Source organism: Delphinapterus leucas, chromosome 2, assembly GCF_059928025.1.
Source record: "Delphinapterus leucas isolate spDelLeu-1000000601 "Yukka" chromosome 2, BTC_Dleu_Yukka2, whole genome shotgun sequence".
Taxonomy (NCBI): Eukaryota; Metazoa; Chordata; class Mammalia; order Artiodactyla; family Monodontidae; genus Delphinapterus; species Delphinapterus leucas.
The window spans coordinates 154,097,891-154,112,727 of record NC_143130.1 but is presented as its reverse complement, the minus strand read 5'-3'; the positions used below and the strand labels follow the sequence as shown (position 1 = coordinate 154,112,727).

The window sequence follows — 14,837 nt, the reverse complement described above, 5'->3', positions numbered from 1 at the left end:
AAAATGAACAACATCTACAAATATTTCCATAATGTGAAATGTAAAAAGCAAGTTGCAGCAGACTACATGCCTTTTTATAAAGTTCAAAAACAAGCAAAATAAATAATATATTGCTTAAGGATACCTAAGTATGTGATAAAGTTTTTTTTTTTTGCAAGAAGAAATGAAAAATACAAAATTAATCAGAGTAGTTATATATAGGTAGGAGGCCAGAGAAGGAAGGAATTCACAAGGCAGATGGAGCAAAACAGGTATTATTCTTTTTCAGCCCTGTCCCATAGCTCTTTCTGCGATAATGGAAATGTTCTATGTCTGTGCTGTCCAGTGTAATAGCCACCAGCCACATGTGGCTGTTGAGCAGTTGAAAAGTGGCTCTTGCGACTGAGGAACTGAATTTTTCATTCTGTTTAAATTTAAATAACCATATTTGGCTAATGGCTACCGTATTGGAAACTAATTGTACTTTCATGTAGCAGATGCATGTATGGTTATTTTGTTAGGCATCAAAACTTACACATATGTTAAAAATAGTCTTAATGTGTATGTCAAATGTAACAATTTTTAAAAGCCATTTGAAACAAAAAAGCAAGCTTAAGAGGTTATTTTGGCATCTACAGTTCTGCTGCTTCGGTAGGATCACAGTGTGGCATGGTCAGTCCTCAAGCCAGGTTAGCTGGTGATCGTAAATAAGCTTTTACATTTAACTTTAGAATATACCATGCAATTTTTTTTTCTTTTAGCTTTGGCAAATTACTTTCTTAGTTATATTTTTCTTTGGCTCATATTAAAGCTTAGTGTCATTTCCTGACTGTACATCAACTCATCTTCATTAAATGTAACTTGGAATATGCTGCATGATATTTAAAGAACCAGCCATCATATTTTTAAAATTCTTACGAATAGTCATTAAAGAATTTAGTGGTTGAGGACTTCTCCATTCAGGTGTTTCCCCAGAAAGGGAGATAATGGTGAGTTTATCTGGCAACTTTAAGAGGTGTTTGGCTCAAATGTGAAAAAGCTTTGTATATAAGGTGAACCTCTATGGAGGATGCTGGAGTCTGGGTATATCTGTTAAGGCATGGATGCTGTGGTTGGGGTGAGTATTCAGTAATGCGGTAGAACATTGATAATCTGCTGTGGACATAAGGATAAGCAAGTTTGGAAAGTAGAAGTGAATATTGCTATAAAGATACTGATACACAATACCTTGTATAAAAACTAAAAATTTAGTCCCGAGTATCTGATGTACACTGTTGCTGTTCTGCTTCACGCAACTCTAGGAACCTCTCCGGGGGTCGGTGGGGCTATCAGATGGTAAATCTTGCTGCATAGCAAAGCTTTCTATTTCTGTGCTGTGTATCTGTCAGTGGTTCAGAGCTCTAGCCCAGGAGGTGGCAGCGGTGGCGGTAGGGGAGAAGAGGAGGACAGTCAGCAGGAATCTGAAACTCCTGATCCAAGTGGAGGCTTCCGAGGAACAATGGAAGCAGACCGAGGAATGGAAGGTTTAGTCAGTCCCACGGAGGCCGTGAGGATCAGTAGTGGGGCCAGCAGCTCCTGTCCTGGCTGGCTTCGAAAGGTAATTCCTTTGGTAGTGGTACCTCTGTAGGGACTAGAAAGGATCTGTTTCCCATGTCCTATCCAAGCGTTTTGCAGCAGGCATCTAGGTTTCTGATTTCTACCTGAACCGAAATCACCAAATCTCTAATCCTTTTTCTTCCTGACAAGAAAAGGTATAAGATGTGCTCATACCTGTATTACTTAAATGAATGGAAATTAATGCAGCCTTCCTTGAAGGCAGTTTTTGTAATACATGCATGCAAAGATTAAGCTTCTAGATTTTGTACTGTGGTTCGTAGAAGTAGAATATTGGGGCATTTGGAATGCCTTATGGTAGAGAAATGCTTAACAGTGGTTATCTATGAGTGATGGAATTACTGGTGATTTTTATCATCTCCCTTTGCCCATCTGTATTTTCACATTTTCTACAGTCAACATTTATAGTTAGAGAAATTTTAAATTTTTTACCCGCCCCCCACCAAAGAGAGAACGTGTAGATTTAAAGCTCCCTCTATAATAAGATTAAACTTGATAGCTACATAGGAATATGAATGGAGGAAGCAGCACACAGTTCTGTCTAAAGCTTTAGGTCAGCCTTTAGCAACCTGGCAGTTGGCCTCACTGCCATTACCTTAGAGCTTCCCAACTTACTGAATAGCCTGTGTAGACTGTGTTAGAGAAACATGTCAGACACTCCAAAATGTTCTTGGATTTGAGTTTGAATTCGCTTCACTGTTCACTCCTCAGAGGAAGGAATGGCAGGATGTTGACAGGTAGGGCGAGCTATGTTGTAACCACAACTGTCCTGTTCCACTAGAGGGTGCTGATGTCACGACAGAGTGAAAGCTATAGCAAGAAGGGAATTTGGTCGAAAGTAAATGGCTCAAACAGAACTGATGAGATTCTTTCTTTTACACATAGGAGCTGGAAAATGCAGAATTCATCCCTATGCCTGACAGCCCATCCCCCCTAAGTGCAGCTTTTTCAGAATCTGAGAAAGATACTCTGCCCTACGAAGAGCTACAAGGACTCAAGGTGGGCTCTGAAGCTCCTTTGGAACACAAGCCCCCAGAAGGAGCCTGGGTAACTGAGCTTTTGCCTTTAAATCACAACTAGGTAAACAGTGGCTGTAAGCTCTGCCCACTTCTCCTGGCCTCACTGTCTTCCCCTGTAGCTTCATTGGTTTCCCAGCTGCCCAGCATCAACTCATACTGTCTGTTCAGTAGTGCTTAAAGCCTGTATGCAAGGCGAAACTGATTTCTGTGGAAAAGTATCTACCCTTTCACATTTCTGACAGGCCCCCATCTTTCTATACCAGATGATTGTCTTTTCTTTTCTCTCTGCCTCAGAAGTACCAAAACTGAAATTCCAAAATTCAAATCCAACTTTTCATGACACTGCTAGGGTAGGTTGGAGGTTCTAAATGTAAGTAAGAAATAATACTTGTAGTCTACTGGGGGAGCAATGCATGTATACCTAACTTTGGTAGAAATCAAATTGTGGTAAATATCTCAATAAAACTGTAAACCAGGGATCATCAAACTTTTTCTAAAGGGCTACATAGTAATTATTTTAGGCTATGTGGACCATACAGTCTCTTGCAACCATTCAATACTGATATCGTAACACAGAAGCAGCCAAAAATAATGCATAATGAATGGGCATGCTTATGTTCCAATAAAAACAAGCAGTAGGCTGGATTTGGCCCATGGGCTTTCATTTGTTGACCCTTCCTATAAACAAAGTACAGTAGAAGAAGGGAGAAAAATCCAGGCTAGGATAATTGAAAAGCTTCCCAGAAGAGGAAATAAAGCCTTTGAAACTTCAAGGTAAACATTTTAATTCCTCTGTCAGTTAGCCGTCTTGAATTGTTTTGGCGATCCTATTTACTGAACACCTCTTAAATCTCTTCTAAAGTGTGATCCACTACATTTCATGAATATTGACCCTTTGAATCATGGTATCCTCACTGTGATCAGAAAGACTTGTTCCATCTGGGAAGATCCCCCATGCCATGGAGCACATAGAGTAGAGTGTGCCACAACTACTGAGCCTGCGCTCTAGAGCCCACAAGCCACAACTCCTGAGCCTTGTGCCACAACTACTGAAGCCCGCACATCTAGAGCCCATGCTCCGCAACAAGAGAAGCCACCGCAATGAGAAGCCCGCGCACCACAACGAAGGGTAGCCCCTGCTTGCCACAACTAGAGAAAGCTGGCGTGCAAAAAAAAGAAAAGAAAAGAAAAACTTGTTCCAAACCAAATTGTGCATTCTCTCACTTCAGCATTTTAAATAGGAAAATATCAATGACTTTAAAATTTTTCACAAAGTTCTCCAAAATAGATGATTATTCTTTTACCTTACCATAATGCAGACTGAGGCACTGAGAGTTCTCTTGCTCTGTTATGTTAGAGCCAGGTTCTATTGTAATCCCAGCAGTTTTCAGTTTCTCTTCCATTTACTTCGTGTATATGTGTTTTATATTGTTTATATTTATATTGTTACTTTAAAAGTAAAATCTGGTAGCACTTAGAGGACATTTGGACTGGGGAGCTGTAGCATCCGGGCAGAACCTCCTATGACCCTTTTCTCCTGTCTCTCTAGCCACCTCGGCTGAATCCTGCAGGAACATGCGCTGGGAAGGGAACACCCTTGACTCCTACCTGTGCATGCAGCACTCTGCAGGTGGAGGTTGAGAGATTGCAGGGTCTGGTGTTGAAGTGTCTGGCTGAACAACAGAAGTTACAGCAAGAAAACCTTCAGATTTTTACGCAGCTACAGAAGCTGAACAAGAAATTAGAAGGAGGGCAGCAGGTGAGAGCATTAAAAGGATAATTGAATTTCTAATTCTGTTTTGAAGAATCACAGAAACAAAACACCAGTGCCTGAAATAGGCTTACTTCTTTGCAAGTACTTACCTTTTGATGATGTAATGTTTGTAATTAATCCCAGATGCTTGGTCCTTCTTCAGGCACCTGGATTGAATCATTTCATCACCTAACTTCCATTGTATTTTTGTTACCTTTGCTTTTTCTTCTACTTATTATGAAAAACTTTAAACATTACAGTTCAGTGGACATCCACCATCTAGGTTCAACCGTTGTTAACATGTTGCTGTAATTATTTCAAATGTGTTTGTGTATGTTTAAAATATGTGTAGGTATTTGTGTATTTGAAATATGAGTGTGTGTATGTGCATGTATATTTTTTCCTTTTTCTTTTTTTGCTAAACCATTTTCAAGTAAATTATGAAAGTCATGACATAGCCTCCCTAAATACTTTATTACACATATCTAAAAATAAAGACGTCATTCTTCTGGAGAACCACAGTACTATTATCACACTTAACAAAAATAACACTAGTATTCTCAATTCTCATCTAGTACCCAGTTGATACTCAAATTTTCCCAGTTTTCCCATAAAAATGTCCTTCATAACTGTTTTTATTAGACCAGAAACCAGTCAAGAACCCCCTTTTACACTATTATGTTTCTCATTTCTTTTAATCTAGAACAATTTCATCACCACTTCTACCCCCCTTTTTTTTTAACATTTTTAAATTGTTTTATTCAGTGATCCATACTTCCCTCACTGATTTGAAAGATCACATTTAATATATTGTAAATATCCAAATACACACGGGTTCATTTTTAGGCTCTCTTTTCTGTTGCCTTGAGCTATTTAATTAGTCCTATTGAAAATACTAGAGTTTTGAATGTCTAGATTCCCAGTAAGGAAAGTCCTGTGCTCATTTTTGTTCTTTTCTGGGGTTACATTGGCTATTTTTGCACATTGCTTCTTCTGTATGAATCTTAGAATTCCTCAAAAGTGAAGTTTCTCAAAACTCCCTTTGGTATTTATATTGGAATTTATTAGACTTGCTTTGAATTATATCTTTATTTGAGTAGAGTTGACTTGTCTGTAATGCTGAGTCTTCCCAGCCTTGAATAGTTATTTATTCAAGTCTTCCTTTATGTTCTTACATAAAGTTTTATCATTTCTTAGAAGTCTTGTGTGATTATTTTTGTTGTCATCTACCCCCGTTTTTTAAAAAAATTTCCATGGCATTGGTTTTTTGAAGAAACAGGGTCAGTTGTTTAACAGAATGTCCTACATTCTGGATTTGCCTTATTTTCCTGAGACATTGCTTATCTTATTCTTTTGTCACCCTGTCATTTCTGTAAACTGGAAGTTAGACTTAAGGCTTGATTAGGTTCAAGTTAAAACATTTTTGGTAAAAATACTTCACCGGTGATGCTGCTTGCGTCGTTTTTTTGTTGTTTTTTTTTGTGGTTCGCAGGCCTCTCACTGTTGTGGCCTCTCCTTTTGTGGAGCACAGGCTCCGGACGCGCAGGCTCAGCGGCCATGGCTCACGGGCCCAGCCGCTCCGCAGCATATGGGCTCTTCCCTGACCGGGGCACGAACCCGTGTCCCCTGCATCGGCAGGCGGACTCTCAACCGCTGCGCCACCAGGGAAGCCCTTGAGTCGTTTTTAAAGGGCCATAGTATTGCTCTATATAGAGTGAACTAGGTTAGGGAAATACTGTCAACCTTGGCTTTGCCATTTACCAGGTTTATGTGTTTGGACAAATTACTTTGTTTCTCTGAGCCCTGGTTCTCACCTGAAAGAAGAAAATAGTTGTTGTATGGTTGTTTTGAGAATTAGATGAAATAATGTCTATGAACGTACTTTGGAAAGTTAATATACACACTTGAAGTAAGCATGGAGTGATTGGCAGCTGTAGGAGGGAGGAGGATTGTTTTGCCTAGGGCTGTTTGAGTTTTAAAACTGAAGAGTTCTGCATCTCAGAAAATCCTGCAGTCCTGGGCAAACCACGACACTTGGTCACCCTACCTGCAACAAATGTACAGGTGTGGACTTTATCTAAGGTCCTATTATTAAGGTAGTAGTATGAGCTTCTCACAAAACCATGGCTACACATTCTTAGAGGTGGGCATTGAAAATCTAGTCCTGAAATGCTGTAACTAGGTGGCAATGTTGTTAACCTGGAACTGTGTTTTATCTGGACAGGTGGGGATGCATTCCAAAGGAACTCAGACAGCAAAGGAAGAGATGGAAATGGATCCAAAGCCTGATTTAGATTCAGATTCCTGGTGCCTCCTGGGAACAGACTCCTGTAGACCCAGCCTCTAGTCTCCTGAGCCTGTATAGCCTCCAGGAAACTGGAATCCAAAGACCTTCACAGCACACTTACTGAACGCAGAGAGCGCTTTCCTGGCTTCGTTCACTTGCAGACAAGGAGCGTGAGGCGGAGGCTCTGAAGCACTTTCCATGTACACTTGGAGAGTAGCATTGCCTATTAGATAGGATCTAGGAGTGGTTTTGTGTTGGAGAATGGAAGGGCCCCATGGCCCTGGCTTTGTCCTCAGTGACTGCCATAGCAACAGCAGCTCTGTACCTCATCTGGTGATCCCACCTTTGAAGAGGAGACACAATGCTCACCTTAATTTTGCTGGTAGCAGCTTACATCCCACTTACCATTTTCACCATTAATTGGAAGCTGCCTTGGGAATTCAACACCAGGCATTGCACCTCTGGGTGGAGGAGGTTAAAGTGTAAAGCTGGAGTGGGCTGGAACCAGGTGTGGCCCATCCAGGGTCATCTGGAGAGTGGTGAAGTGTTCTAAGCCCTCTCAGGAGCCTTAGTCCAGGAAAGTGTGTCTGGTGGAGTCAATCTCCAGCTTGTTTTCAGAAAGTTCAATTATTTTGTGCAGCTAAATGCTTGAGGAGGAACAGTGGGCTTAGGTTGCTTTTCCTCTGAGGGTTGAGTGAGACTTCTTCAATGAGGAGTAGAGAAAGAAGGGTAGGTCCCTCCTTGTCACACAGCAGGAGTGTGAGGCTGTGGCCAACGCAGGGTGGGATTTCCTAGCTTTGGAAGATTCCTCTGAGAGATGAGGCGTCTTGTAGAGAATTGAGTCTGTGGGGCAGTAAGAATGGACTTCAGAGGAAACTGTGAGGGGAGGCCCTCCTTCAGCTGCCTCTACTCAGTGTCTTCGAGAGGGCCTAGAGTGACTGAGTCTTCTGCCCCTGAGAAGACTTCTTGTGCCTCTGCCTTCATGGCTCTTAGGGTTCTAATCTTGACATCAGCAGCTCCAACTGCTCCCTTTCTGTATGTCTAGTCAGTGTGTTTCCCCTTTTGGTGTTTTATGAAGCCATATCAGTGAATCTGTATCATCTTTCCTACTTGAGTGGCCCAAAGCCAGCCCCCAGACCAGGTAGTCCCTGAAGCCTAGCAGAACAGGAGGAGCCTGCCAAGTGAGAGGAATTTGGCTGAGAGCTCCCTTCTGATCCCCGTGTCTTCATGTCCTTGTAGACAGGAGCAAGCTAGCTTTCCCGGAGAGGGAAAGTGTCCTAGAAATGTTTGATGGTTTTCACTTAAGGATGTGAGCGTTGTGTTTCCACCTAGCCTTTAGTATTTTGAGTCACAGGAGCTGCCTTGATGAGTCTCATATCCTACCTCCCTAGAAAGAGCTAAATTAATTTTTGTTTCATTTTTCCCCAACCAAAAAATGAATGTTTGATATCTGTTTAATATTTTGGAAGGACCTGTGCAATGGAAATTTTGCCATTTCCCTAAAACTGGTGGTGTAAAGGCTGCTGCTCCGGGAAAACCCCTCAGCTGGGGATGGGCAACTCTATTCAATGGGATCTTCTTTGGTTTAATATTCCCATTGTTTTCTCAATTCTGGGAAGCCTAGTACAATGGTACTAATGTAATCACTGAAGCCTTTTCTTAAAATAAGGGAAGGGGCCAACCCTGGATTAAAGTTACAAGTTCTGGGGACTTGGGGTTTGCAACAAACCCTAACAATGGGTTTTGATTCATCATGTAAATGCAACTTTGATTTTTTTTTTTTTTTAAGGACTGACTGGCCTTTCACGTTCCTGTATCCCTCATGCTCACCACCTCAGCAGGCCTGAGAGGCAGGGTCATTTTGGGTGTTAATCATGAGTATTGCTTCTGCCATGGAACCGAGGAACATGGGCATGTTGCTGAGACTATGGGATGAAAGTGAGCACTGAAGGGAGGGTGAGAGCTGGGCTCTTGGTCCGGAGGGGAAGTCACTCTAGCAGCGGAACGCTGGGGTCGTTTTCTCTAGCACGTTCCCTTGGGAAGTCTAGGTTTGCTGTTAATCTGGCCGAGAATCTAAGTTCTGTGCCTTAGAGACAATTTGCACTTTGCCAAATTGTGCCTGGGATAGCCATATGATTTTTCCCACCAAAAAGCTACGCAAACAGAAACCAGTTCAAAGGTGGTAGCCATGCATCAGATAAAAAGTAAAAGGTGAGGCAGCAGAAATGCCTTTGAATGGTTTTCTGTAGCTAATTCTCTTAAATTGCATCCTACTTTTCTTCTTTATGTAGTGCTAGGTGTTTTAAGTTTTCCAGTAGTATTGCTTTTGAGTTATAGTATAACCTGAGTTACTCCTCTGCTCTGACATTGTTGCTGAAGAATTAGCTTATTGTTAGCCAGATGTTTGAAAGGTTGAGGGTGGAGTGGTTTGACATTTCTGTTTTAAATAAACATTTAAACTCTCAATCAGTGCTATGCCTCAGTGAGCCTACGCATGGACCTTAGTCACTGGGGATAAAACACACAGACTCTAGGCCTTCGTGAATTTTTGATTCAGTGAGTCTTTATATAAATAAAGAAATAAATGGTCTTGTAACAGAAACAATGCAAGGGACTTTTGCACAGAAATAATCTTTGCTTCTTGCCAGTTTCTTTTTCTTACTAATAGAATCATTTTTGCTGCTACAACTTTTTTTCCCCCAAAACTTCTAAAATATAGTGCTTAAAATGCAGAAGGAGAAAAAGATGAGCCATTAAAAGAGGAAGGGTCATGTCTTGTACTTATCTCCACAGTGGGCTTTTTCAAGGTACTGCCAGTTTATGTTTGTAAAACTGTTTTCCCTCACAAAGGCTGAACTGTGTTTGGTCTCCCTGGCATAGCCAAGTTGTAACTTCTCTTGGCTGAACATTTCACTAAAGTTTAGAGCAAGAGCAGACTTAACTCACATTTCATTTGATTTTGCCGTATATTTGGAAACATTCATAATAGAACAACTCTGGTGCAAGGATGTATTGTAAATGAATTATTTCAAATGAGCATCCTTGGGCCTCCAAAGAAATATTATTCATGATAGTGTCAGGGCAGAGTGGGCTGTAGTCAGGACTACGAAACAAGTTCCTTCCTGCCACAAAGCAAAAAAATCATTTATTGCTTCAGTGATTAACTATGGAAATAAACATGCTGATCACTAAACCTCACAGAATTACGAACATTAGGGAGAAAAACACTATATCACATCTCTGCTACCTCCTGTGTAGTTGTGAAAAGTGACAAACTGATGACCTAAAGCAAATGTTGGCCAAAGGTGCTGTGCTGCATTCAATACACTGCATATACTTTTTAACGAAGTGAGTTTCACCGTAAGATTTTTTCTCATTGCTTAACCTTTTGAACTTTAAAATTTATAGCATCTACTTGCACTAAAGTTTCTTGGATAAAGTAGTATAAAACACGGACATTAACAAGCAGCATTTATTTATCCTCTGTCATCCTCTGCTATCTAGGAAGAGATGTAGATAGAAAAAAAGTTCTTCTTCCCAAAGATCTGATCAAGCTAAATTTAAAAGGCTAATAGATATTCCTGATATAATCAAAGGCCTAAACATGTTGAGATCGAAGGGAACACTATGGCATTGACTATTCTTTGTTCCTCTAGCAGCATAAGAAAGCACTCCCCACACACACAACATTTGTTCTCCCTGGAGGCCCCTGGTCTGTGACCTTTATAATGTCATCCAGGGGTTCCAGGCCAGGCAGACAAGGCAAATAAGTGAAGCACGCCAGGCGGGGCTGTGGTGATCTGCGTGCTCCACCCCGTCTGGAAGGAGCAACTGATTCTAAATCCCACTCAGTTGGTGCTATACAGGGTTGCAGGCCCAGGGTTTCCAGAACTTCCAGTTTCTCAAAAGATGCTCCATATCCCAATTTTTTAATGTCAGGTTATATTTTTAATACTATGTCAGTCAAATAAAACATACCTGTGGGGCAAAGCAGTCCACAGGCTACCACTGTGTGACCTTGGCCACCACTCATTCTAGTCACCTACTGCTTTTACCATCAAGTGTGAAACTTAAAGTGGGTACCTCATTAAACTTGACTGGAGAATGTATATATTGGGTTAAATATCCAGTGTCTCTCTGTGAGTTTTCTTTGAATGACCAACCAAAAGGCCCTATTATGTGATACCTCTCTTTCTTTGTAACAGTTATGAAGAGCATAAAGCAATATATGCAGTTTTTTAAAACATCATTTTTTTAGCCTGGCATCTAGCAGCTTCACAGCTAAAGCCTTAAACTTGCATATCAAATTGGTCTGATCTGTTAGCCCAGCCGCTCAGCAGGAGCTGCAGAGGAAATGGAACAGGAGTGAGTGGCCATCTGTAGTTTAGTAAATGTGGTTTTGTGGTCTGCACAGTCCCCTTTGCCCAGGTCAGGTTAGGTGATTTTTCTCCAGTGTTTTTTTTTTTGTTCGTTTGTTTTGTTTTAACATCTTAATTGGAGTATAATTGCTTTACAATGGTGTGTTAGTTTCTGCTTTATAACAAAGTGAATCAGTTATACATATACATATGTCCCTAGACCTCCTCCTTCTTGCGTCTCCCTCCCTCCCACCCTCCCTATCCCACCCCTCTAGGTGGTCACAAACCACCTAGCTGATTTCCCTGTGCCATGCGGCTGCTTCCCACTAGCTATCTATTTTACGTTTGGTAGTGTATATATGTCCATGCCACTCTCTCACTTTGTCACAGCTTATCCAGTGTTTTAAACTAACAATTTGAGTGATACTCTCAGGACAGTAATCTTACTAGTATTTCAGATCTGTTGTGTTAGCTTCATCCTACCTGAACTGATAGCTTCTCCCCCATCAGACATTACCTTATCACTTCTCCCATTTGACAAGTCTAAGACTCACCCATTTTATTATTTGTTTAATTTTAAATTCCCCAAACCCATTTATTGAAGGCCTAATTATGAAGGTTACTTGCAGTAGGCATGATTCTGCCCAGAGAAAATTTTAGATCTGCTATCTTTTCCTTCAAAGTTTACTTTCTAGAATAGAAGTTTACTGTGATGTGATCAGCAGGGACATGTGACACCAGAATGTCCCAGGTTGCTTTGATGGTATATTTTGCTGCTTCATTTTAAAAGTCATTAAACCAACCTGATTTGAAAGCAGAGTGCTAGCAATAGCTGAAACTAAAGTTCCTTCCTTCCTTTTTTTTTTTTTTTCTGACATATGAAATCCATTAGGAAGGAACAACTACAGAGACATAGTGTGCTTTTCCCCATCCCTACCCTGTAAAGTATTGTACATAAAGATGAGGGTCCCTTTATTACACAGTACAACATGGGGAGGCTTTAGGACATACTGGCGCCTGAACCTTCCATACTTGTATATTGACTTTTGGCCAGGACCATGTATCAGGGAGGTCATTTGTCTTACGGCAAAACTGTATTTTTTATAAGATACCATGATCCTCGGATACCAACGAGCCAACTTCTTGCAAGAACAAGAGGAGTTAACAGAAGCCATAGACATACATGCAGAGGCAGTGGCAAGAAGGCACAGCAAATGCAGGCACTTAACTAGCACAAACCACAATCAGGCTTGCAAGAAGAGAGCTTTAATGTAGCCTACTCGCTACTCTTACGTGTCCTCACCCATCAGTTCTTAGGGCAATAACATGAGGCGCACCAGCCGGAGGCGGTGATTTAGTGGGAAGCGGAGGCTTCCTGTTGCCTCCTGCTGCTTAGCAATGGGTCTCTCTCTCTTCACCGATTTCAGCTCTGCAGGCACACCTGGGAGATGTAAAAGTTTTAGTTCTTTCTGCTCTGCATCAAATTATTCTACTCCCATTTACTGCTGAAGCGAAGCAGAGCCTTCTGGACTATCAAGGAAGTTTCCACTGTTGTCTGCTCAACTGCAGTGCTTCCTTGGAGGTGGAGGGCGGTTCTTGATGGTCTTGCACTTAGGAATGTGCCACTCTGCCACCTTGGGAGCAAAGTGGCGGCTACAGTGAGGACACTGAATATAGTCTGGATTTTCTGCAGGCAGGATGGGAGGCAGGTCGGAGGGGTTTCCACCTTTGGCAATTACCTGCTGGACCTCTCGAGCCTGACGGAGGGTACGGATGAAAGATTCGTGCTTCTGTTTCCAGTTGCTCTTCCAAGGAGGTTCAGCCTGTAAGTTGAGGGAAGACTGATCATTTAACTTGGTGTCTATCTCATCCCCCTCCTGAGTCTCCGTTAGAATGACAGTAAGGAAATTAAGCTCAAAGAGAACAGGAAAGAAGCAACAATGATAACTGACTTGCCAGAGTGGAGGCACTTAAACCAGGGGCCCCCAGCGCCCCCGGGGCTGCGGACTGGTTCTGGTCCGCCGCCTGTTAGGAACCGGGCCGCACAGCAGGAGGTGAGCGGCGGGCAAGCGGCGAGCGAAGCTGCATCTGCTGCTCCCCCATCGCTCGCATCACCGCCTGAACCATCCCCCTCCCCGCCCCACCCATGGAAAAACTGCCTTCCACAAAACCGGCCCCTGGTGCCAAAAAGTCTGGGACCGCTGACTTAAACTAAGGGCCTGCAAAGGCGGATGGTACTGAGAGGCAAGCCTATTTCCCAGCAGAACCCCTGGGAGGCTCAGTGCTTGGAAATACAGGTAGTGGGAAGGGGGAGGTGAACAGGTTGGCTCCCAGGGTTCCTCTCCACCTTGCACATCCAAGTGTCCAACACTTCCAGCACCCTCTCTGGAGAAATTGAACCAGACAGGTTTCAGACTCAGGACATCCAGGCACAGTGGAGAGCAGGGTTAATCTAGGGGCTGAAAATGGAGATTAAGGGCAAGTGTACGCAATGTATTGTGGAATTAACTGTCAGCTTCCTTCCCCCACTCAGCTCCCGGAGTACCAGACACAGGCACCCTCATAGGAGGCAGGAGTTCTCTGGATGCACCAAGCAGTTGAGAGAAAAGTTGAGATGCTGATTCTGAGGGACCCCAATTAAAAGACTCACTGTTTGACAACCCTAATATGAAAGCCCTCAGTCAACAAGCCCCACTTAAACTTAAATATGAACGGACAGTCAGTAAAGCTCTAACAAGGAAGAGACCAAACAAGTACAGGAACACACATGCATACACGCTCAGGAAGTAGCAACAAGGCAGGTAGCAGAAGAAATTTTTTTACAAAAAATCATAATATCAAAGTAGTGTTAGAAGAGATTTTATCTATGAAACAAGAATATATATACTATGAAAAAGGAATGAGAGAACCAGAAAGAACTATTATAAATTAATACTACAATAGCTAAAAATAGAACTGTTGTAAAATAATGTCAGAAAAGTTACGCAGAATGGGAAAAAGGATCAAGATGGAAAGTAGAAAAGATCAGAAAATTAGGAAGTCAATCTAGAAAGTCCAACACTGACTAATAGGAGTTCCAAAAACAGAAAGCACAAGGAGGAAATTATTAAAGAAGACAATAAACATTCCTAGAAATAAATATCACTACCCTTGAGATTGAAATGGCCTACCCACTATCCAACACAATCATTGTAGAATAAAGAGAGAATCCTATAAGTTTTAAGAAAAAGAAAAAAATCTATAGGTTTCATATAATGGAGCAGAAATCAAAATGGTATCAGATTTGTCAACAGTAACATTGGATGCTAAAAGCTAGTGGGAAAATGCCATAAAAGTTCTAACAGAAAATAATTTTCCAGCTAGAATTCTCTACCTGGCCGATTCATCAATCAAAAATAAAGCTATTAAAAAATAAATAAATAAATAAATAAAAAATAAAGCTATTATATCGATATTTTAATTCATCCCAAGACAAAAAATATGCCTCCCGTGCACCTTTCTTAATAAAGCTTCAGCAAAGCAAGGAGTAAAGCAAGAAAAAGGAAGACACAGGGTGCTGGAAACAGGAGAGAAGCAGAGAGAAGTTCCAAACAACAGGTCTGCACCAGGCCTGGAGAAGAACCAGTCTGGACTGGAGCAGGAAGAAAAAGAATGGTGGGATGGAGGTTCCAGAAGAAAAAAAAGTCAAACTGATAGAAAAACATTAACAGGTGTCTGATACTGGGCAGATCATTCAGGGGAAAAAAAATACAATTAGGTATGTAGGAAACCAAGCAAATTAAAACATGGGTCAATTATTAACTCTGGGTGAATGTGGGCAGGGGCAG

At 41.6% G+C, this 14,837-nt stretch overlaps 2 protein-coding genes across 3 annotated transcripts in view; one reads left to right on the top strand and one right to left on the bottom strand.

Moving 5' to 3' along the window:
* NEK9 (NIMA related kinase 9) overlaps positions 1 to 12,335 on the top strand; it is a 40,339-nt gene extending 28,004 nt beyond the window's left edge. The window contains exons 19-22 of one of the 2 annotated variants that reach the window (XM_022576522.2): positions 1,368 to 1,576; positions 2,479 to 2,592; positions 4,162 to 4,371; positions 6,590 to 12,335. In XM_022576522.2, the coding sequence (XP_022432230.1) occupies positions 1,368 to 1,576; positions 2,479 to 2,592; positions 4,162 to 4,371; positions 6,590 to 6,712 (656 nt within the window). In that variant the 3' untranslated portion in view covers positions 6,713 to 12,335. Of the gene's footprint in view, positions 1 to 1,367; positions 1,577 to 2,478; positions 2,641 to 4,161; positions 4,372 to 6,589 lie in introns of both variants that reach the window. The other variant, XM_022576521.2, reaches the window with a different exon arrangement.
* The window catches only part of ZC2HC1C (zinc finger C2HC-type containing 1C), a 26,186-nt gene continuing 19,767 nt past the window's right edge, over positions 8,419 to 14,837 (bottom strand). The window contains exon 2 of the mRNA XM_022576523.2: positions 8,419 to 12,833. Within this exon, the coding sequence (XP_022432231.2) occupies positions 12,570 to 12,833 (264 nt within the window). The 3' untranslated portion in view covers positions 8,419 to 12,569. The remainder of the gene's footprint in view (positions 12,834 to 14,837) is intronic.